The 23,135-nt window shown below is 46.8% G+C and overlaps 1 protein-coding gene across 1 annotated transcript in view; it reads left to right on the top strand.

Moving 5' to 3' along the window:
* Window positions 1-23,135, top strand: part of larp1 (La ribonucleoprotein 1, translational regulator) — a 40,515-nt gene that overhangs the window by 2,510 nt on the left and 14,870 nt on the right. Inside the window, exons 2-6 of the mRNA XM_080853383.1 lie at window positions 15,733-15,794; window positions 16,041-16,106; window positions 19,906-19,977; window positions 21,517-21,670; window positions 22,271-22,405. Of these exons, the coding sequence (XP_080709509.1) occupies window positions 15,733-15,794; window positions 16,041-16,106; window positions 19,906-19,977; window positions 21,517-21,670; window positions 22,271-22,405 (489 nt within the window). The remainder of the gene's footprint in view (window positions 1-15,732; window positions 15,795-16,040; window positions 16,107-19,905; window positions 19,978-21,516; window positions 21,671-22,270; window positions 22,406-23,135) is intronic.

Raw genomic sequence — 23,135 nt, 5'->3', positions numbered from 1 at the left:
TGCACAGCGGTGTTTTTTGTCAGAACAAGCCCATTTGGCGTAGTTCATTGTGTGAAATCTATTGCTAATTCTGTGTCTGAGTCAAACAGGCAGTGGTATCACCTTCCCTGCTATATCACGTATTTTTCATCTAGACTGATGGACAGTGGTGTAGTACAGCGTATACGCAGGTATACGGGTTATACCCACTAATTTTTCAGTCAGCATTGAGTATACCCACTTCTCAAAACAGGGCGTTTATCCTGTGCTGTATGGGCTGCTTAAAAAAATAAGAGTATACCCACTTCTCCAGGGACCACAGCTGATGGATGACCTAAAGGTTAAAGAGATGGTCGTAATACTTATTTGAATGTGGTCCAAAAAATGACACCCTGGTCAGGAAGCAGCTATCTGTCTGATGCACAGCAGAACATGCTTCAGGGTTGAGTCTGTGTGAAGTGAAAGTGACTCTTTGGCAGAGGTGGTGTAGACACACACACACACACACACACTCTGAATTCCACCACTGCATTTGACCCATCCAGGGTAGTGACACACACACACAGCACCCAGTGAACACACATAGTGAAGTTACACTCACCCGGAGCAGTGAGCAGTGTGTCCTCTTGGCATTGCTCTAGGACCAGTGTTGTCACCAACGACCGTGTTTAAAACATATGCAATTTCTTGGAACAGTTAGGAGGACAAACTTGCCAGTACCAGTACTTGTCCTCCGCCATATTAGACTCTGTGTACTGGCGTTTTTATCTGTGAGACGAGGGCACCTGTTGCATGGGGTTCACCTGTTGCAGCGGTTGACTCCTCCCTCACTGTCCTGGATCCACTGAAACCAACAGGCTAGCTGTGCATATGTGGCCTACCTGTGTGTGTGTGTGTGTGTGTGTGTGTGTATATGTGGCCTACCAGGACAGGCCTGAATGGATCGGTTTGGGTAGGTAGCCCATCAATGACTGGTTTGGATGGATCTGTGTGTCTGCGGGGTTCATGAGTGAACCAAATCTTGCGTGTGTGTGTGTGTCTGTGTGTCTGTGTGTGTGTGTGTGTGCGCGCGCATAGATGCAGTCATGAAGACTGATGGCATCCTTGGCCCAGTCATGAGAAGAGCCTCTGGAGAGGCGGGAGCATCATTACTCCTTGCATGAGCTGTCTGCCTGCCTGTCTGCCTGTCTGTCTGTCTGTCTGTCTGTCTGTCTGTCTGTCTGTCTGAATGACCCAGTCTAGACAGCAGTAGTCCAGCTAGATGTATTCTGATGCATTCAAGGATAATCAGTTTAATTTCTGTGGACAGGCTGCAGGGAGCCCAATCGTGTGTGTGTGTGTGTGTGTGTGTGAGTGTGAGTACAGGATGCATTGAGCCTCCCCTCCAGCGTAGGATCGAGAAGTGACTGCTGGAGAGTCAAAAAGGCGTAGCATATATACCTGGCAGGAGTGACCCCGTTGTTACCGTGACGACTCAGCAAATTCAAAGCACAGGGCTGATGGTGATGGGTGGTTTACTGCGTGGCTGTGCCCCTCCTGAGAACCAGGTGAGCCCGTGTGGCGTCACCCCGGGACAGGGGCGACAGTGGTACAGGAGGTAGAGAACGTGTTTAGTAATCAGAAGGTTGCTAATTCGATTCCCTGTCGAAGTGTCCTTGAGCTAGACACTGAACCCCTAATTGCTCCTGATGTGCAGTGTGCCATCAGGGTAAATGTAAAATGGAAGTCCTTGTAAGCGTCTGCTAAATGACTAAATGTTAATGGTGGGGACAACGCGGCTAGCAGGGGCATAACAGGGAGATTATGGTCACCGTTGGGCACGCCGGGCAATGGCAAAAGACATGTCGTATTGGCTGGATTTGGTGTCGTGGCGGTTTGTTGTGCACGCCGGGGAATGTCAAAAGTGATGTCGTATCGGCTGGATTTGGTGTCGTGGCGGTTGGTCGTGCGCCGCCCAGTTTTTGTAACCTGTCGGCCATGGTGCAGCTGGCGCGTTCACACCACGACGGCTACAAGGTGATTGGTTCCTGCTCTCGGGCACACAGCTGTTTGCTTTTAGATAGTGTATCAACTTGTTCTTATGTTTAATGTGTTTTTTGAAGTATGCCGGCAAGCTAGTTTGTGTAGTTTATTAACATTACTGTTTGGCCTGAAGACCTGAGGATCAGAACTTTTCTCATGAACATAAACAGGCTCATTTTGCTGGCACCTTGCAAGAAACACAAACGCTGTCCAGAAACGTTTAGGCCTCATCCAGGTTAATCCACCATTACTGCTCCAGTTGAGCTGTCATCGTATATCTCACCGTGCTCAGCCCCTCGGCACATTACCCCCTTGTCGGTGCAGTGCCTCCGGGCGTGTAGATGGCATTTTTCAATGGAAACGCGCCTCTAGCAAAAGTATAAACGGTTATAGCGCTGTGTTTACGCGAGAAACGACCGATGCATCAGCCATAATGGCACCTTTACTTCGTTACTTGGCAGGAGCCTGGTTTCGGGTGGTTAATAAAGCAACGTTTTGTTGAATGTGCAAGAGTAGACCAAAACATTTTTTTCCACCTTGGGTTTGGCCATAGAGATATTTTGTCCCCTTCTGTTACTCCAGAGCCTGTTTTAAAGCATGATTCAGTCGAATTTTAAGTAAGTCACACTTCATTCAATCAACATTTACATTTCATGTTGTGTGTGTTTATCATGGTCTAGTTTGGTGTTCCCAAGAATTGTGCAAATGTTTGTGGAGATGGCTATTTTCTCATGGTCAGGCTGGTCCTGTCAGTTTGCTGGCTGTAGAACGTACGCTTGGATGCAGAGAATGACTTTATCACCTGACAAATGTATTCAGGTGTGAAAGAGGAGAGATACTCCCTTGCAGTCGCGCTCATTGACCACTGCGGGCACCATGGATGCGTAGTTGTTTTTACACTACTAGTGCGCTTGAAGATAAAAGAAAAAGCGGTGCTTTCGTGCCCTTGTAGTTCATGTGCTTTCATGCCCTTGTAGTTCAGATCCTAGCGCATCCCCATGTACTGGGGGGGTTGCAGAAAGTATTACACTAGCTTTAGCATCAACACCTCATTTTGTCACCTCTGGCCTTTTGTAGTTGAGGCTGAAAAGGTGGAGGCTGGGGGGTGGTGTAGGGTTAGGGTTGGGGGGGGCGGGGGTGTAGGGAATGTGGGTGTGAAATAAGGTCGGGGGAAATGCTATTAACAGACAAAGGTAGCCTTCTCCAGAGGCCCCTCAGTGGAACAACATGTTCTGGTGTTAGCATTCAGCTGATGTGGCTTTCAGAATATTTGATAAGGGTCATGGCAGCTTAGCTAAGTTGTATGTGCATAAAGGGTGGTCACAAATGGGAAATGTGAGCGTGATCTTAGCAAGCTGTGAGATCCTCACAGAGAGACCCTGCCTTTAAGAGGAATACAGAGTGGGCTTAACTTCAGGTGTTATCAGTGTGAGCTTAACTATTCAATGACTCGCTAGTCCTAACTTTCCTGCTCAAAGGTAAACAGGTGTGTGTGTGTGTGTGTGTGTGTGTGTGTGTGTGACAGTATTAAGAGAACTGATAAAAGTTTGTAAGCCTATCAGACCTGTCAACCTGTCAAAGACTCTTCCCAAAGTATTTGGATCCTGTAACTTGTCGCTTGTCTTGTGGATCCAAATAAAAGCAATCAAATGTGTGTGTGTGTGTGTGTGTTGGGCGTATACTGGTGGGCAGACAATGAGGTTTTCTGACGGGTGTCTGATTTCTGTGGAAAGACAGCACTGAAGTGTGTGTGTGTGTTTGTGTCAGCAGCCAATGGTATTTAAAGCATGTGGTTTTATGGCTACTGTAACGCCTGTTAAGAAGGCTGCGGAACACAAGACCAGGCCACAAGGCTCTTGGTGACAGGCCACTTGTTTAGTAACAGTGCCTCTGATTGGCTGTAGACTATATTCAGCCGTTTTGCGTGATCAAAACCATGAAATAAGGTTTACGCTCAGACGTACTGATTGGACCCACAGTGCCTATCTGTTAGAAAAAGCTACAAGTTCCTGCTTCCTGTTGTAGCTTTTTCTTTCATCGGCCTCTTTGAGATGGGGGCAGTACAAAAAGTCTTCTGATTTGGGGTTGGGAGGATTTGTTCTGCGTTCTGCGTTTTGCCATTTCTGGTGACCCTAGACCACATCTCCGCCATCAGATCCTCTGCCCTCAGGCAGCTGGAGAGGTGGCCAGATTTGGGCCGGACCTGGGTTAGATTTCCATTCCTCCAGCACACCTTACTCCACCCAGTGATCAGCTCCTTGACTGTACGCTGGGCACCAAATAGGGATGCACCGATCCGCCTTTTTCACCTCCGATACCGATATCTGAGGTTTAGTATCAGGACATAACTAACTCTCAGCTTAGCATGCTAATCGCTTCTAATAGCAACGTGCACTCATTATACACTACCTATATACATAAACATAATTGACCCTTCCGCGACCACTCCCCAAAACGGTAACTGATCAATCATAGCATAGCAACGGTTACTAAGCTCGGGACCTCAGTCCAGCGAGCCATTTTGATGAATGGAAGTCAATGAGAGAGACGCTACTCGAGAAGAGAAAATTAAACGTTGTGCTTATGGAGTGTGTAATTCTGACAGTCGATATCCAAAAAGGCTGGAGGGAGGGGTAACATTTGATCCCTTCCCGAAACCCAAGACCCAGAGAGAGAAATGCCTGCTGTGGATCAAACAATGTAGACGACCCCCCCCCCCCCCCCCCCCCCCCCCCCCATCAGCTGAATGTCAGCAACGTAAACAGAAGCACCTACTTTGTTCCAAGAAGCTATGTCGCTAAAATCTGCCCACTGCATCGAAAACGTGAGAAAACCCTTGCTTAAAATACGATTCAGTTTTACCACCTTACATGTTTGCGTAGCGGCGACTGTGTAGATAATAGAACAAATAAACATAGCTGGAATGAACCTGTTAGCCTTAGCATTTGTCTGTCTACAAACACGGCATGTAATGTCGTGGTTGTAGCCTATATAAGCATATTGCAGACCCTTTTGCCTGCTTCGATCTGAGATCTTGCTGTTTTTCCAAAAAATGCTTATGATTTCTTTGGGTAGAGCTGAAATTGACACGGTTGAAAACATGTTGCCACCCCATTCATACCAATGCTGAGAACCTGGGAAACGTGAATGCTTGACTGATATACCAAACGTTGCTAAGGGGGGCGGAGTTTGCGGAAGGGTCAATTGTCACCGATACCCAATCTAGAAATGTCTTCAATATTGGTACCGATACAAATATCGGATCGGTGCATCCCTAGCACCAAAGACGGCCTCTTGGGAAACACTTGCATTCAAACGCCAATGCTGGTAATGGGATTTAGTCACACCCCCTTCAGCCTAATGAGCCAGCTATTCTTTCTCCTCGTGAGGCTGCACAGGACCACACCGTGTGCTGTCCTTCTGGACAGTATTGTGTCCTTCTGGACAGTATTGTGTCCTTCTGGACAGTATTGTGAGGTTCTGGACAGTACTGTGTCCTTCTGGACAGTATTGTGTCCTTCCGGACAGTATTGTGTCCTTCTGGACAGTATTGTGAGCTTCTGGACAGTATGCCTGTCAAAATCCAAACAGCTGAAACTAGGGTATTAGCATCAGAAACAGACTACACTGTGTCCTTCACTGCTTCTCCTCTTCTGTGTCCTTCACGTCTGTGTCCTTCACTGCTGCTTCTCCTCCTCTTCTGTGTCCTTCACTTCTTCTTCTCCTCTTCTGTGTCCTTCACTGCTTCTTCTCCTCCTCTTCTGTGTCCTTCACTGCTTCTTCTCCTCCTCTTCTGTGTCCTTCACTGCTTCTTCTCCTCCTCTTCTGTGTCCTTCACTGCTTCTTCTCCTCCTCTTCTGTGTCCTTCACTGCTGCTCCTCCTCTTCTGTGTCCTTCACTGCTTCTTCTTCTCCTCTTCTGTGTCCTTCACTGCTTATCCTCTTCTGTGTCCTTCACTGCTTCTTCTCCTCTTCTGTGTCCTTCACTTCTTCTTCTCCTCTTCTGTGTCCTTCACTGCTTCTTCTTCTCCTCTTCTGTGTCCTTCACTGCTTCTTCTCCTCCTCTTCTGTGTCCTTCACTGCTTCTTCTTCTCCTCTTCTGTGTCCTTCACTGCTTCTCCTCCTCTTCTGTGTCCTTCACTGCTTCTTCTCCTCCTCTTCTGTGTCCTTCACTGCATCTTCTTCTGTGTCCTTCACTGCTTCTTCTCCTCTTCTGTGTCCTTCACTGCTTCTCCTCCTCTTCTGTGTCCTTCACTGCTGCTTCTTCTCCTCTTCTGTGTCCTTCACTGCATCTTCTCCTCTTCTGTGTCCTTCACTGCTTCTTCTTCTCCTCTTCTGTGTCCTTCACTGCTTCTTCTTCTCCTCTTCTGTGTCCTTCACTGCTTCTTCTCCTCCTCTTCTGTGTCCTTCACTGCTTCTCCTCTTCTGTGTCCTTCACTGCTGCTTCTTCTCCTCTTCTGTGTCCTTCACTGCTTCTTCTCCTCTGGTCCTTCACTGCTACTCCGGGTTACAGTGAAAGAGTTCAAGTGTGTCTGGCGATGTGACGTTGCATTGCTTTAGCCTCTCTGTCAGCACACAAAAAACCCATATCACGCCACCCGCATCTCACCGTGGACCACTATCATTGGCTCCAGCATTGCTAGAATGAAGGGTTTTGGCAGTAAAGACTCTCCTCATTGGCCCCCTGGTCACTTGTAAGGGTGATTGTTATTGGCTTCTTGGCTGCTAGTGTGACTTTCCTTCCTTCCAGCAGTGAAATCACCATGAACCTCATCTCGTCTTGTTGTGAAGCAGCGCTAATTAGCCCGATTCGGCCGGCATGCTTGGACTATAGAAAGGTCACTGTAGTTAACACACTGTGGGTTATGAAAGCACGACACTCATGCTTCGTTTGTTAGGCTAAGATTAAATTAGTTTCTAGCACATTCTACACAGCTGTGAAGAGAACGTTTTGATGTGCTTTTGGACATGAAGTGAAAATGAAATCAAGCGCTGGTTCAGAGCCTCCCTGTCCCTGCTCTTTGAGGTTGCCTTCTGGTGTGTGTGGAGTGGAAAACAGACTGGAGATTTAAACTACATAATCACCTCTCTGCTACTGCGTCTCTGCGTGTGTGTGTGTTTGTGGTTCTGCCTGCTTTATCTGTCTAAGACCGCGTCTGTGCAGTGTGATATGGATTGACCCCAACTCACACCCTCGGCCTGTGTGAAAGCTCAACCCAAGTGTGCGTGCGCGTTCGTGTGTGCGTGTGTGTGCGCGTGTGTGTGTGTGCGTGTGTGTGTGTGTGTGTGCGTGTGTGTGTGTGTGTGTTTGTATATAAGAAACTTCAGCAGCGGGCACTGATGTCATTAAGCGAATCATCTGACTCACGGTAGAGGGCTCTCCTGTGTGTGTGTGTGTGTGTGTGTGTGTGTGTGTGTGCGCGCCTCCTCTTGGTGGTGGTGGTTCTCCATATTTGGTGAAGAGGGCATGAGAGTGTGTGCTGCAGTGTAAGAGGGGATCAGGGCTTGAGCGCAGAGAGGGAGAGGGTGTGGTGGTGGTGTGTGTGTGTGTGTGTGTGTGTGTGTGTATAGGAGGGGCGGGCGGGGCGTGGGGGACTGGCCTAGCCTGCGCTGAGGGTTGGACAGAAGCCAGCACATTGACATGAAATAGTCATGAATGTTCCTGAATGATGTTCAGTTTGCTGCTAGCATTGGTTATATGTTGCACAGAAGCCCCCAGCCTAGCAAAGAGAGAGAGAGAGTGTGTGTGTGTCTGTGTGTCTGTCTGTCTGTGTGTGTGTGTGTGTGTGTGTGTCTGTCTGTGTGTCTGTCTGTGTGTGTGTGTGTGTGTCTGTGTGTCTGTGTGTCTGTGTGTCTGTCTGTGTGTCTGTGTGTGTGTCTGTCTGTGTGTCTGTGTGTCTGTCTGTGTGTCTGTCTGTGTGTCTGTCTGTGTGTCTGTCTGTGTGTGTGTGTGTGTGGACTGTGTTGCTAAAACCACTCAAGCCCGATTTGTCACATCCCTATCCCCCTCCCCCTTCTCTCTTTCTTTCTGTCTCTCCCTCTCCCTCTCTCTCTCTCTCTCTCTCTCTCTCTCTCTCTCTCTCTCTCTCTCTCTCTCTCTCTCTCTCTCTCTCTCTCTCTCTCTCTCTCTCTCTCTCTCTCTCTCTCTGTCTGTTCACACACCACCTCATAACATCAGGATGTCTAGCTGTTTCCAGAACAGTGTGTGTGTGTGTGTGTGTGTGTGTGTGTGCACATATGCCTGTTTATGGTCTCCGAGTCAGCAGCTGATTCCAGATCTGTGTGTGTGTGCGTGAGTGAGAACATGATGTGTAACATCAGTAGCTCCCGCAGACATCATTGGCCACAACCAATAACTGACCAGTGCTATCACCATGAGTATTACTGCCACAGCTTGAGCTAGGGTCACCATTACTGCATGGAGAACATCAGTATTAAGGCTAGCAGTGTTACGGTCAGCGCTGCTATGATTTACATTACATGTGTTAACATGCCAGCTATTTGGTGTTACCTTTGGTGGTACCCATGAGACTGTCTTTTTCTGCATTGGTCCCTTATTTTATAGCTTACATGCTTACATTTGTCTGACCCTTTTGTCACCATTGCATTTCTGAATAGCACAGGCTGACTTATTTTAATTTTTATTTATTTTTGCTTCATATCTTCACAAATGTGTGATTGCTGTGACCTGCCTACCTGCAACAACTGCCTACCTTCAACTAAATTCCCAACTGTTAAGTTGAGTTTTCCTTTAATCTATAATGAAGGGATGGGCAGGGGGTAGCCTACTGATGCATTCTTGCTACTTAAGCCAAACCCTAATCTCTTTATCCAGAAGATGCGAGAACCACCCATTGCCTGGCGGAATGAAGACGCCCCTGTTTGTTCTGCTTGAGACACAGAATCCTCTGTGGGATTCTTCTCAGATGACTCTAGTAGCCCAGATCTAATGGAATGTCAGGAGAAGGTTGCATTACGATTATGACATCACACATCATTCCATCTGTTGACTGTAGCCTGACCAGGGTTGCTAGGACATGACTTGACAACGAAAAAATGCTTGTGTACTGTTGCCATAGCAGCCACTCAGACCATCTCTAGGTAGGCTTTATCAGTTGGTTGCCGGGCGCTGTGTTGACAGCAAGTGACCTGATGTCATGTAGTGTAGAACATTAGACATGTTCTCAATTATTTGGGCCAGCTGATGGGCAACTATGACGAGAAGGTTTTGTGAATTTTTGTGAAGTGAAAATGAGAAGTGGCAGTTTGGAAGTTGAGTTGATTGCCTTCTGCAATCAGTATGTAGACAGCCGTAGAGCTCTTGAGTAGTAAAGTTTCTTGATTGACATGCGTTTGGTTTTTAAATTTAGGGTCTTTTCCTCCATTGGACATTCCTTAGCTCGGCAAGAAAGAAGTTAAGGATGGCAAATGACTGCAATGTGAACTCCCCAAACTAGCCCCTGAATCAACTTCCCAAACTAGCCCCTGAATCAACTTCCCAAACTAGCCCCTGAATCAACTCCCCAAACTAGCCCCTGAATCAACTTCCCTGATTCCATCACGCAAAAGGAATTCCTGCTTAAAGCATTCAGAGAATGCCCTCCACACCTGTAGAGGGAGATGCTGCATTTTGTCGCTGTGAAATGACCCACGAGCAGAAGTTGGAAGTGTGTCAGACTTCTCGAGCTAGTCTGTGTTCTCCTGTCACCAAGGTCATGAGTGGACTGCCTAGATCTGTCTAGATCGCCAGCAGTGCTGATAATAGCTTTGGCAGGAGCTGCAGTGGGTTAATGTTTAAGCCGTCCAGGGGTTCAGTAAATGGATCTGCTAAATGGGTGGAGGTTCACTCATCTCTGTCTGCGGATCCCTCAAACCTCTGAGGCATGAGGGGAACCTATTGATTACTAAAGAGAGGAGAACCTATTGAGAACTAAAGCGAGGGGAACCTATTGAGTACTAAAGAGAGGAGAACCTATTGAGAACTAAAGCGAGGGGAACCTATTGAGAACTAAAGCGAGGGGAACCTATTGAGAACTAAAGCGAGGGCAACCTATTGAGAACTAACGAGAGCAAACGCCTTTCCCCCTAATTTGATTTGTGTTTTGTGTCATTTGTCCTCGTAGGGGTTATAGGTGATTATGCACCCAAGACGGCGAACTCATAACCTTTTGTGACGTCTACCACACTTAATCTGATTTTAGTACTTTGCACTGTTTATTTATAAACAGCCGTGTGTGTGTGTGTGTGTGAGATGCTGTTGTGTGAACTCTCCAGTAGTGATGATGTCGTTGGTTGTGACTCAATAAGTTAGTTGCTTGTAGTGATCTACTGCCCTTGTTCACCAAAACACTACATACAGTCTGTCCAGTGTGTGTGTGTGATGCACCACCACACTACAGTCTGTCCAGTGAACTTCACTGCCCTCTCTCCCAAACAGACTGGCTGCTCTCAGCCAAAACAGACCATCTGGCTGATATTTCATCCAATGTCAACATAACCGTCCAGAATATAAATAGTAGTGACAGTATCTTCCCTTTTGCACAGTTCCCCCCTTTTTCATTTGCGTAGTGGATGGGGAAACTTTAAAGGGATGTCTGAAAGTTACAGTTTGGTAAACTTGGAGATTAGAGAATATTGACTCTTCTGCAATGTCAGCGGCTAGTGTTGGAATGGACCGCGTAGCTGCTGTAGCTGCTAGGAGCTAAAGTAGCTTGATGGGTGCTGATGAGTTTTTGCACACGTACAAGTTTATTTGTGTTTCGGCTCTTTAGCCTGGGGTTAGGGCCGAGACTGGTGCACTGTGGGAAAGGTCGACCTGCAGAGGGCCAAGAAATATTAGCTGAACTCGTCTTTCTTTGTGCCTTACCTTCAAGAGTCAGCCACCTCATGTTTCCCCTTTTACTTTTTCCCTCTTTCTTTTTGTCTTCCGTCTGCTGTTCAGTGTTTCCCACAGAAATTTTGGAGACTATGGGGGCGGGGGGGGGGGGGGGGGGGCGCGCGGCGGGCGCATGTCCGGGGAGGGGGGGGTGGGGGAGATGTTTTTTCGGCCTAAAATTCGTGATTTCGCAGGAGCTTCCAACTTTTTCGGGGGGATAAGCCCCTACATAAAACCTATTTTTTTTCCTGTGACCCAGCAAAACTAGGGGGGTCTAAATCATAAGATTTTTTTTTTAAATAACCTTTTAAATAGTGTCCTCTAGTGGGTTTTAGGAAGATAAATTAACAAATTGAGATTTAAAATATGGCACAAATATAAACATATTGAAGACATCTGCTGAGATTTTGTTTGGGATTTGTGTGAAGCAAGAGCACCCTGACCCGGGAGAGAAAGCTTAGGAACAGCTACTACACTTTGCCTCCACATATTAATGTGAGGCCTCCTTCTCTGCAATGACTGATCAAAACAAAGCAGCGAAACAGACTGTGCCTGGAGAAGAGCTTGGTATCAGCAGTTGCCTCCCTTTGTTTTAGGAAGAGAAATTAACAAATGTAGATTTAAAATATGGCACAAAAATAAACATATTGAAGACTATAATGGTCTAAAGGTGCTCATTATAGTTAATGTCAGATATCCTCTGTTCAATTTTCAAACTCTCCCTCACTATATTACTTTTTTGATCGAGCAATATTCCATGACACCTGATACGATGCCAACGTGACCGTTTCAGAGTACTTAGCTGAGTCTGGCATTCTTTCAGTAGCTACCGCTAGTCTGGCTAGTAACTCTCTGAGACTGCGTGCACACATTAGAATGTTTCACTTTGGAACATTAACGTTACTTGAAAGACATCTCTCAAGATCGAGTGATGACAAAATATACATGAATAAATACCCCCATTCAAATCGGACAGCTTTTTGTCTGTATTTCCAAATATATTGGCCGGCAACTACTAACTGCTATCTTATCTTCAAACAGAAAGTAACGTGTGCGCATCGGGGCAGAAGTCAGCCTTGCGCATACAGAGAGCAGAGGACAATTGTAAACGCGCGATCATCTAGTGACAAAAATGACATGCCGTTGTGCAAATAAGATAAATAACACAAAGCTATTTATTGTGTTTAATAAAATAACAAGCTATAGAGTATAGACCTGTTCTATAGGAAAGGTATCCTTAACTGACTTCCGTTGTGATCTGGCTCTTTATAGAAAATTAAATTGAGCAAAGTTAACTTGCCGTTGGGGGGGCGGGGCGCCCCCCTTATACAATGGTAGGGGAAACACTAACATATCTCAACAGTGTTTTGTTTTCGGCACAGTCGCAGGCAGACAGCCGAACTTCGTGCTTTCATGCAATCCCAATGAGAGCGACACGAACTTCGTCTGAGCAAAAAAAAAAAAAAAAAAAACTTCATGTGCACGCAGAGACTATGGCGGACGAAATTAGACTATGGCGGTGCGCCATAGTCTCGTCAATGTGTGGGAAACACTGCTGTTGTGTTTGTGTCTGCCATCAATACTCTCTGTCTATGAGCTGGGTCTTGTCAAGACCTGGATGATGTATAAAATGACATTGAATATATAGCCTAGATATTTTTCAATACAAGATATAACAAATGACAGACTCGGACTGCATTTTAACAGGGAAGAATGGTGCTGCTCTAGAATACGTTTTTTTATATTATATAGAGTATTATATATAATATCATATTATTATATATATATTTTTTTTTTTCACACAGCCCTACCAGTGCCTTAGTTCTGAAGGGCCTGAGGTTCCTGAACGCTGCCTTGCAGTGTCATACTGCCTCAGCAGAGCTTCTGCCCAGCCCTAAGGTTCCTGAAGTCTGCCTTGCAGTGTCATACTGCCCAGCCCTAAGGTTCCTGAAGTCTGCCTTGCAGTGTCATACTGCCCAGCCCTAAGGTTCCTGAATGCTGCCTTGCAGTGTCATACTGCCCAGCCCTAAGGTTCCTGAAGTCTGCCTTGCAGTGTCATACTGCCCAGCCCTAAGGTTCCTGAATGCTGCCTTGCAGTGTCATACTGCCTCAGCCCTAAGGTTCCTGAACGCTGCCTTGCAGTGTCATACTGCCTCAGCCCTGAGGTTCCTGAATGCTGCCTTGCAGTGTCATACTGCCTCAGCAGAGCTGCTGCCCAGCCCTGAATCCCCCTCTGTGTTTTTGTGGGTCAGTCTATAGCATTAAGCCGTCACAGACTGCCTGGTTTCAGCCCAATGGGTGATTATGGAGGGCTGAGGCCTGGAATTAGACAGGATCAGATGTGGTAACCTGGGCACTTTTGTGTGCGTGTGTGTGCGTGTGTGTGCGTGTGTGCGCGTGTGTGCGTGCGTGTGTGCGTGTGTGTGTGTGTGTGTGTGTGTGCGTGTGTGTGTGGAGGAGGGGGGGGGGGGGGGGGGGGGGGTGTGTGGAGGAGGAGGAGGAGGAGGAGGAGGGGAGACCTGGGTGCTCATGAGCTGTCATGCTCTACTCAGAAGGGGAGAGGGGGTGACCATGGGAGTCCCAGAGGCTCAGAGTGGGGGAGAAAGAAAGAGAATTAGTGGTGTGTGTGTGTGTGTGTGTGTGTGTGTGTGTGTGTGTGTGTGTGTGTGTGTGTGTGGGTGGGGATTTACCAAGAGAGGAGAAAGAAGGAAAGGGGGAGAGAGAGAGAGAGAGAGATGGGAAAACAAATAATGGAGATGTTTCTGCTGTTTCAGATGTTCCCTAATGAACGATATGTAAAGTCATCACTCACACACACACACTTTATCCTCCCCCAACATGCCGGCTGTGTGTGTGTGTGTGTGTGTGTGTGTGTGTGTGTGTGTGTGATGGCTGAAACCATGATGCAACAGTAACCACGCCTTGAAAAGAACAGCCAGATGAGAATCATGTGGCTACATCTCCTCAAGGCCTGTTCGGGGGAGTGTGTGTGTCTCCTCAAGGCCTGTTTGGGTGTGTGTGTCTATTCTACGCTGTTTCTGTGTGTGTGTGTGTGTGTGTGTGTGTGTTACAGCACACGTGCACATGCCTGTGTGTGAGTGCACCACACAGAAGCGCACATTTCTGCCACTGCTTGGAATGTTTGGGTGCTATGCACCTATGCACACACACCCACACCACACCACACACACACACACACACACACACACAAACACACTCCACATTACACCACACCAGACTGTCAATGCAAAGACCTTAACTGCCCCAGATATTCCGCAGATGTGCAGAGGGAACTCGTGCTACACACACACACACACACACACACACACACACACTTCGAGACTGCGTGGTTGTCCTGCTAAACATGATCATCTCTATCTAGTGTGTTTTGTCGTGTGTGTGAGTGTGGTGTTGCACTGCGTTCCCAGCCGGAACCATGTCTGCTGGGCACCCCATCCTTCCCCTGCTATGGAGGTGACCAACGGCGGGCAGCAGCAGTCACACCCTCAAGGGGCTTGCTGGGTTCTGCGTTGGTGTCACATTGTTGCGCAAAATGTACTCATAGCAATTCATGCTCCCTTAATGGTTGCGGGTGTTGCCAAGCAATTCACACCCAGAACAATAGGCTTGCGTAAAAAATGGCGCAAGTCTAGAAAAAGGGGCAGACGCACGACGTGAAAAGGCGCACAAGGGGCTTGCGCGGCCTCTTGCGCTTACGCTAACGTCTCTGACCCATAAATCAGCCTCCAGGCAGTTGGTACTTTCTTATGGTGGGGAAACCCCTGGCGTCCCTCTATTGGTTGGTGTGGTTTAGTGATGCCACAGCAGGCCCTCGTTGGTCCGTGTGTGTGTGTGTGTGTGTGTGTGTGTGTGTGTGATGTGTTGTGAGTACATGTTTCCATCCAATGGTGTCGAGTGCCTCATCAGCCACGGTCCTGTTCTAGAGTCGACCTGAGGATTCCCCCACTTCAGAAGCATGGATGTCCCATGACCTGTGTGTGTGTGTGTGTGTGTGTGTGTGTGTGTTTGCACATTGGTAAATGACTGTTTCTATCAGCGCTCGAGGCTGTGTATGAGTGCGGATGAGGAAATGGGGCTTGGCTTCAGGGTTGTGGCTCAGTAATGTATGTGTGTTGAAAGAGTGTGTGTGTGTGTGTGTGTTTTAAAGAGTGTGTTCTGTCAGTAGCACGGCTAACGGAGCCGCTGGATGAGAATGAGTGTTAATGAGCGCGTTGGTTAGGGCCGGGGTTAATGAGCGCGTTAGTTAAGGCCGGGGTTAATGAACTCGTTAGAGAGGAGGAGAGGAGGAAGGAGAGGAGAGGAAAGGAGAGGAGGGAGGAGAGGAGAGGAAGGAGAGGAGAGGAGGAAGGAGAGGACGAAGGAGAGGAGGGAGGAGAGGAGGAAGGAGAGGAGAGGAGAGGAGGATGCACTGGAGGAGAGGAGGGAGGAGAGGAGAGGAGGGAGGAGAGGAAGGAGAGGAAGGAGAGGAGAGGAGGATGCACTGGAGGAGAGGAGGGAGGAGAGGAGAGGAGAGGAGGATGCACTGGAGGAGACGAGGGAGGAGAGGAGAGGAGGAAGGAGAGGAGAGGAGGGGAGAGGAGAGGAGGAGAGGAGAGGAGAGGAGAAGAGGAGAGGAGGGAGAGGAGAAGAGGAGAGGAGGGAGAGGAGAGGAGGAGAGAGGAGAGGAGGATGCACTGGAGGAGACGAGGGAGGAGAGTGGGAGGAAGAAGAGGTCCTGACATGTTAAGACAACGTGTATTGTCTAGGAGAGTTTTAGTTTAATATCGTGTGTGTGTGTGTGTGTGTGTGTGTGTGTGTGTGTACATGTGCTTTAATGTGTACTCCTCTCTCCCACAGAACCCCCCGTCCCAGCGAAGGTGGTGAAGGCGGGGAACCCCCGTCCCCGGAAAGGAGCAAAGGTAAGAGACACACACACACACACACACACTTCCTGCATCCCTGCTCCACCAAACCCATCTGTGTGTATGTGCTTCCTGATTATGACTGTGTGTGTGTGTTTGAGGTGATTATACTGCTTTGTCACTTTGATACTATCTCAGTGTGTGCATGCTTTCGTTTTCTTTTTCTCATTGTGTGTGTGCGTGTGTGTGTGTGTGTGTGGTATATTATAGTGACACTAAAATGGCTGTACCAATCTCTTGTAGGTCGGTGATTTCGGTGATGCCAATAACTGGCCGACTCCTGGAGAGATTGCCTCAAAAGACCAACAGGTGAGATCAAGAGAACACACAGCTCCATTCAAATCCACACACACACCCGTCTGCGTCAGGTCGAACTGAATTAAACACGTAACAAACGTAACCACACACACCGGTCCGCTTCAGGTCGTCGAACTGAATTTAACACGTAACACACGTAACCACACACACCCATCCGCTTCAGGTCGGACTGAATTAAACACATCTAGAAGAACCTCATGTCAGAGCTATTACATGAAGTTTCAACACAACTAAAAAGTATTACATGACCTTAAAAGCTACGGCAACGCTATTATACTGACAGTTCTAGAACGGTGGCTCTATTATACTGACAGTTATAGAACGGTGGCTCTATTATACTGACAGTTATAGAACGGTGGCTCTATGGTTCTATTATACTGACAGTTCTAGAACGGTGGCTCTATGGTTCTATTATACTGACAGTTCTAGAACGGTGGCTCTATGGTCCTATTATACTGACAGTTCTAGAACGATGGTTCTATTATACTGACAGTTCTAGAACGGTGGCTCTATGGTTCTATTATACTGACAGTTCTAGAACGATGGTTCTATTATACTTACAGTTCTAGAACGGTGGCTCTATGGTTCTATTATACTGACAGTTCTAGAACTATGGTTCTATTATACTGACAGTTCTAGAACGGTGGCTCTATGGTTCTATTATACTGACAGTTCTAGAACGATGGTTCTATTATACTGACAGTTCTAGAACGGTGGCTCTATGGTTCTATTATACTGACAGTTCTAGAACATTGGCTCTATGGTTCTATTATACTGACAGTTCTAGAACGTTGGCTCTATGGTCCTATTATACTGACAGTTCTAGAACGATGGCTCTATGGTTCTATTATACTGACAGTTCTAGAACGGTGGCTCTATGGTTCTATTATACTGACAGTTCTAGAACGGTGGCTCTATGGTTCTATTATACTGACAGTTCTAGAACGTTGGCTCTATGGTTCTATTATACTGACAGTTCTAGAACGGTGGCTCTATGGTTCTATTATACTGACAGTTCTAGAACGATGGCTCTATGGTTCTATTATACTGACAGTTCTAGAACGGTGGCTCTATGGTCCTATTATACTGACAGTTCTAGAACGATGGCTCTATGGTTCTATTATACTGACAGTTCTAGAACGGTGGCTCTGGTTCTATCTGCACACTGGCATTACACAAGGCCCCGCGGACGATGCTAAGATTAGCCAGTAGTGTTTGCGCAAAGCCAGTCACCGAATACTAGCTTCATTTCGAAATCCGCTCTTGTCCTGCACCCACCGATGACTTCTAGACCTTCTAGAAGCAGTCAGCCTGGTCTGAGTTAGGATTGTCCATCCTCTGGTCATAGAAGAGCCTCCCAGCAGCATAAATCCTTCCTTGGGTTGGATTGTTTGCTGGGCTGGGTGGGGTAGCTATTTCTGCCCTGTGCTCTGCAGACGTACGTGGAGGTGTACGCGGCCCCCGTAGCACCTTTTTTTAGCGTGCTGAGGGTCTCCTGCCCCAGATGTAGGTCAGGCAGAGCCGGGAATAACCCTCTGCTGCCCCAGACACATGGCCTTTTAGGGTCCCCCCCCACACACACCAGGACTGCAGCCACTGCAGCCCAGCAAGCGGCCGTCGCTATTTTAGACACACACACACACTCTTTCTTTCTCTCTAACCACAAACATACAGGCCTGTGTGCACACACTCATTATCTCACACGCACACACACGGACACACAAACATGAATAACCACACACACACACACAAAATCACTCATTCACACACCCATGTATACACACGGAGCATTTGATTTAGTTAACCTTATTACCTCACAAATCACAGGGGTGTAGTTCTTAAAATGGAAGCTGACTTTTTTTTTTTATGAATTAAAATTAGCAGCGCTTCTCCCCCAGTGAGCTGCTGCAGATAATCTGGTTATTAATGAATGAATTAATTAATAATAGTAATTGCTTGGGAGAAGGGAGCTTCAGCAGGAGGGAGATGTGGTCGGGGTTGGTCAGGTTCATGAGGTCCTCATGAGGTCTTGTGGATGGCGTAGGAAGGTAATAGAACATTCTTGTGAATGAGGTAATCTGTGGGTTAATCTCCGTTATTTTAAGCTTTATCGTGGCTTCCAGTTATGCTCTCAGCCGGTCGCTCCAGGGACCCTAAATGTTCCAGTTTGTTCAGATTTGGGCCCAAATTCTGTTACTTGAATTGCCCTAAAGGTCAGGTTACTATCGGTCCAGCCACACAAACATGAGGTAGGATGCAGAAGGGCTAGTGGACAGTTAAACAGTCTTAGCGTCCCATCCATATGTGCACAGTTTAGGGGCCAATGACTTTCCGTGACAACGGAAAACGGACAGATTTTGCGGAATGGACCATTTGAAACGGAATTGCAACAGTTCAAACGGAAGCATCATTTTGTGCATCAAAATCGCCCAAAACCCTCTGTATTTTACCCTGTAAGACTGAATTTCTTTCAAATAAACACAACAACGATCGCAGCGATGGACAAACATTAATTGAAGAACAAAAGCAGTGAGGAAATGTCACGTCTGCGCTGAACTCTGCTCCGGCCACGCCCCCCTTTCTAACAGTTGACACACACACACCTCGGTACAGCCACATTCAGTCACATTCATTTGCTCGTCTTCCCAATCGCAAGTCTTCTGTTCTGTTGATGGCTGGCAAACAACAATCTAAGAAGGGCACGTATTATTCACTCATTTTAAGCCATCGATCTATCTAGGGTGAACAAAATGAGCAGAAACGGAAAAAAACGGAAGTCACCAAAAGAAACGGAAAATGCATTTTTTTGAAAAGGTAAATAATTGGCCCTAACAGTTAAGCAGTCTTAGCATCCCACCGTATGTAGTGGACCGTTAAGTAAGGGATGATGTATTGTCCGGAGGTCATTTTACAAAAATAAATCCCGACGGGGCAAACAGCACCCCAACGCGCAGCAACGGACAATACATTATCCCACTTATTATACGGTTACTTGCCAAAACAATAGAAGGCATTCGTCCAAAATCCCTCTTTTTTAATGATTAAGTTGCCGTGTCGTGAATCCTGTTTAGAAATAAATAGTTCTTCAAGCAAATAGAGCTTTGAAGTTTCAGGTGTTGCATAGCAACCCATTATTTGCTGACTTCAAATTAGAATGAGTCTGTTACGTTAAAATGACCGGACTACTTGCAGAATTATGTGAAAGATATGAATTAGAAGAACAAAACCCGTTGCCAATGACAGCAGTCATTGTCTTTTCGCAGCGGTCATTATCAAGAAATATCGGACCTGTGAACGTCGGGATGGCCCAAAATCAATTCAAATTTTTTGGAACATTCGAAAGAGCCGTATTATAAGCAGTCTTAGCATCATCCCTATAACTATGTGACTAGTTTTGAAGTGTTACCTGTTATTTTTGTCAACTATCAAGTGGAATTTATGTCCTGTTTTCATTTGTGTTTGTTAGATGGTGTATGGGCTGTATCGGCTCACTGTTGAGTGTGTGTGTGTGTGTGTGTGTGTGTTTCATCTTGGGTGTGAGTTGAATGGTGTTTTTCCTTTTGTCGTGAGTTCGCCTTGAGTGGTGTGTGAGTGTGTGTGTCCTCCTTTTGTTGGGCCAGGGTTGATTGATGTCTCTGTGTTGAGGTGAAAGTGAATGGTGTTTGTGTCTGTGCTGTGGTAATATTGAATTGTGTGTGTCTGTTGAATGTATTGAATACTGTTGTGTGTGTGTGTATGTGTGTGTGTCTTTGGACAGTGTGTAGTAGCTGCTCTCTCCCTCTGTATACAGGCGGAGGTTAGCACGAGCAGTGTGAGTGTTAAGGTCACTCGAGAGGCAGGCCCTGCCCCCGGCCGGCCCACTGTAAGTCCCCAAGGATGCTCACTGACCGTGGGTATCTGCTCCCGGCCGCTAGCTCACAATGCTGTCTAACATTAGCCTCTTAGCGACTGGCCAGTTAAAGGTGGCGTGGGGTGTGTGTTGTGTGGGGTGTGTTTTGTGTGTGTTTTTTCCTCCTCCGTGAGAGGTGTTTGCATGTGAAGTTTAAACTGTGGACAGCCAAGGCTTTTTGCATCATAAAAAGAAACCAGTCATAGATTTTTTTTGTTAGTTGTATGTGTTTCTGTGACTGGCCTAAAGCCATTTTGACAGCATGGTTTTTCTAAGACATAAAAGGCTGTGCTGCATTAGATGTAGGTTTTGGCCTGGTGTGTGTGTGTGTGTGTGTGTGTGCACTATGCGTGTGTGTGTGTGCACTATACGTGTGTGTGTGTGTGTGTGTGTGTACTATATGTGTGTGTGTGTGTGTGTGTGTGTGTGTGTGTTTGCACTATGCGTGTGTGTGTGCGTGTGTGTGTTTTAAAGGCAGAGATCGGCACACAGGTGAAGCGTCTCAAGCATAACCTCAGCAGTGTGTATTCAGGAGTGATGTCATAAAATTGTGTTTGGAGCTCCATAGAGTGTGTGTGTGTGTGTGTGTGTGTGTGTTAGTAATGTTTGAAACTGCTGAGGACATGAGGGGTGCATATCTTTACTGAGCTCCTGCAAGACCAGGGAAACATGACCCAGGAGCCTCCGAGGCCCAATATGTCAGAACACACACACACACACATACACACACACAAAAAATGGTTCCACATCCCTTTACAGATAAAGTACACCTTTTATCAATTCAAGATTTTATGAACTTAAGTTAATTTTACTCAAGTCCTAGAAAGTGCTTTAATTATGTAGGAAGAAATGACATGAAGGTGTAATATTTAGATTATATTACAAACCGCCTCCACTGTGAGTCTCGCTGGTCTGCTTCACTTGTCTGTGTGGCGGGAGGTAAGTCAAGCAGGCAGTAATGGCAGGATTGCATAAGAAGCCATGAGTTTGTACGTGCGTGTGTGTGTGTGTGTGTGTGTGTGAGTTTTCACACACGGGGCTGGACATTGCTCTCCAGAGGCCTTGAAGATAACATTACTGACATCATGGGAACCTCCACAGATACACATCTGTGCCCAAAACACACACTCTTACCTCTTAACTTACAAAACGCTGTGTGGGTTGGACACACACACACACACACACACACACACACACACACACACACACACACACACACAGAGACAGAGACAGACAGACAGATGCAGACACACACACACAGACAGAGACAGAGACAGACAGACAGACAGATGTACACACACACACACACACACACACACACACACAGAGACAGAGACAGACAGACAGACACAGATGTACACACACACACACACACACACACAGACAGAGACAGAGACAGACAGACAGACAGACAGACAGATGTACACACACACAGACACACAGACAAAGTACTTTGTTGGGGTGGAGGGGGCAAACGTATGTGTGAGTGAGCTGGCTGCTCTGTACCCCTAGGGCCCAAAGAAGGTGACTGCTGTGAAGAAGGAGGAGAAGAAGGAGAAGCGTGAGATCGAGGAGACCAAGGAGAACCAGAAGACCAAATCGGACGACTCCGGAGAGGAGAAGAACGGGGATGAGGAGTCCCAGAAAAACGGACAGAAAAAGAAAGGTGGGTATCCTAGCAACTGGTCGCACAGGTCGCAGAGGCTTGTCCTCTTAAAGCCGACCACATGAGGGAGAGAGAGGAGGCAGACCTGGGGAAGAGGGGGCTCACACGTTAGTTTATCTGTAAATGGTGACGGCTAGTATAAGAACATGGTTGTTAACTTTAGCCGTAGTTGAGGTTAACCTGTTTGTTCTTTCTTCCACTGCTTTTGGCCCTGGAGACTCGAGATGGCTGCTGTTAAGATGTAGTTCTCTCGCTCTCTTCCTGTCAGCTTCCTCTTTTTCTCTCTGTGTGTGTGTGTGTGTGTGTGTGTGTGCGTGTGTGCGTGCGTGTGTGTGTGTGTGCCACGTCATTGTTCTCATTCTATACCGTTCCGGTTCCCCCCTTTCTCCTAGTGCAACACTGACACCCACAGGCTAGTTGAGGAACTAATTTAAGTCAGACTGAAATAAGTAGACACTGCAGACATGCCAGACTGAAATGATTAAACACTAAAAACTTGTCTTACACGTTTGCTGTGGAATCGAATCTTAACTGTATCCTAGTTTTGTGGTAGAGTTAAGTTTCGACCGGTTCATTTATGACGTGTGTGTGTGTATTCAGGCAACAAGCACAAGTGGGTTCCTCTGGTGATTGAGGTGAAGTCTGACGGCCCGCGAGAACGTTCGGCCTCCCGTAACAACACGCGCCAGAACGAGCCGCCACGCATGCCCCCCAACAGCAGGAACGACCTCCGAGGTACCGCATCATACCCTGCGTCTGGAACCGCCATATTTACAGTTACACACAATAGTCTCTTACTGTGGTAAACACAATCTGTACCAGCTGTCACTTCTAAAAGAAGGTCTACGCTTCTAAAGTGTGTGTGTGTGTGTGTGTGGGCTCATCAGACTGTGATTCGAACAGCAATATTTACACTTACACACAATAGTCTCTTACTGTAGTAAACACAATCTGTACGGCTGTAACTGTAAAAGAAAGTCTACGCTTCTAAAGTGTGTGTGTGTGTGTGTGTGTGTGTGGGCTCATCAGACTGTGATTCGAACAGCAATATTTACAGTTACACACAATAGTCTCTTACTGTGGTAAACACAATCTGTACCAGCTGTCACTTCTAAAAGAAGGTCTACGCTTCTAAAGTGTGTGTGTGGGCTCATCAGACTGTGATTTGAACAGCAATATTTACACTTACACACAATAGTCTCTTACTGTAGTAAACACAATCTGTACGGCTGTAACTGTAAAAGAAAGTCTACGCTTCTAAAGTGTGTGTGTGTGTGTGTGTGTGGGCTCATCAGACTGTGATTCGAACAGCAATATTTACAGTTACACACAATAGTCTCTTACTGTAGTAAACACAATCTGTACCAGCTGTAACTGTAAAAGATCGTCTACGCTTCTAAAGCATTTGTGTGTTTGTGTGTGTGGTCTCATCAGACTGTGATTTGAACAGCAATATTTACACTTA

This window comes from Sprattus sprattus, assembly GCF_963457725.1.
Source record: "Sprattus sprattus genome assembly, chromosome: 1".
Taxonomy (NCBI): Eukaryota; Metazoa; Chordata; class Actinopteri; order Clupeiformes; family Clupeidae; genus Sprattus; species Sprattus sprattus.
This window is presented reverse-complemented; position numbering and strand designations above follow the sequence as displayed.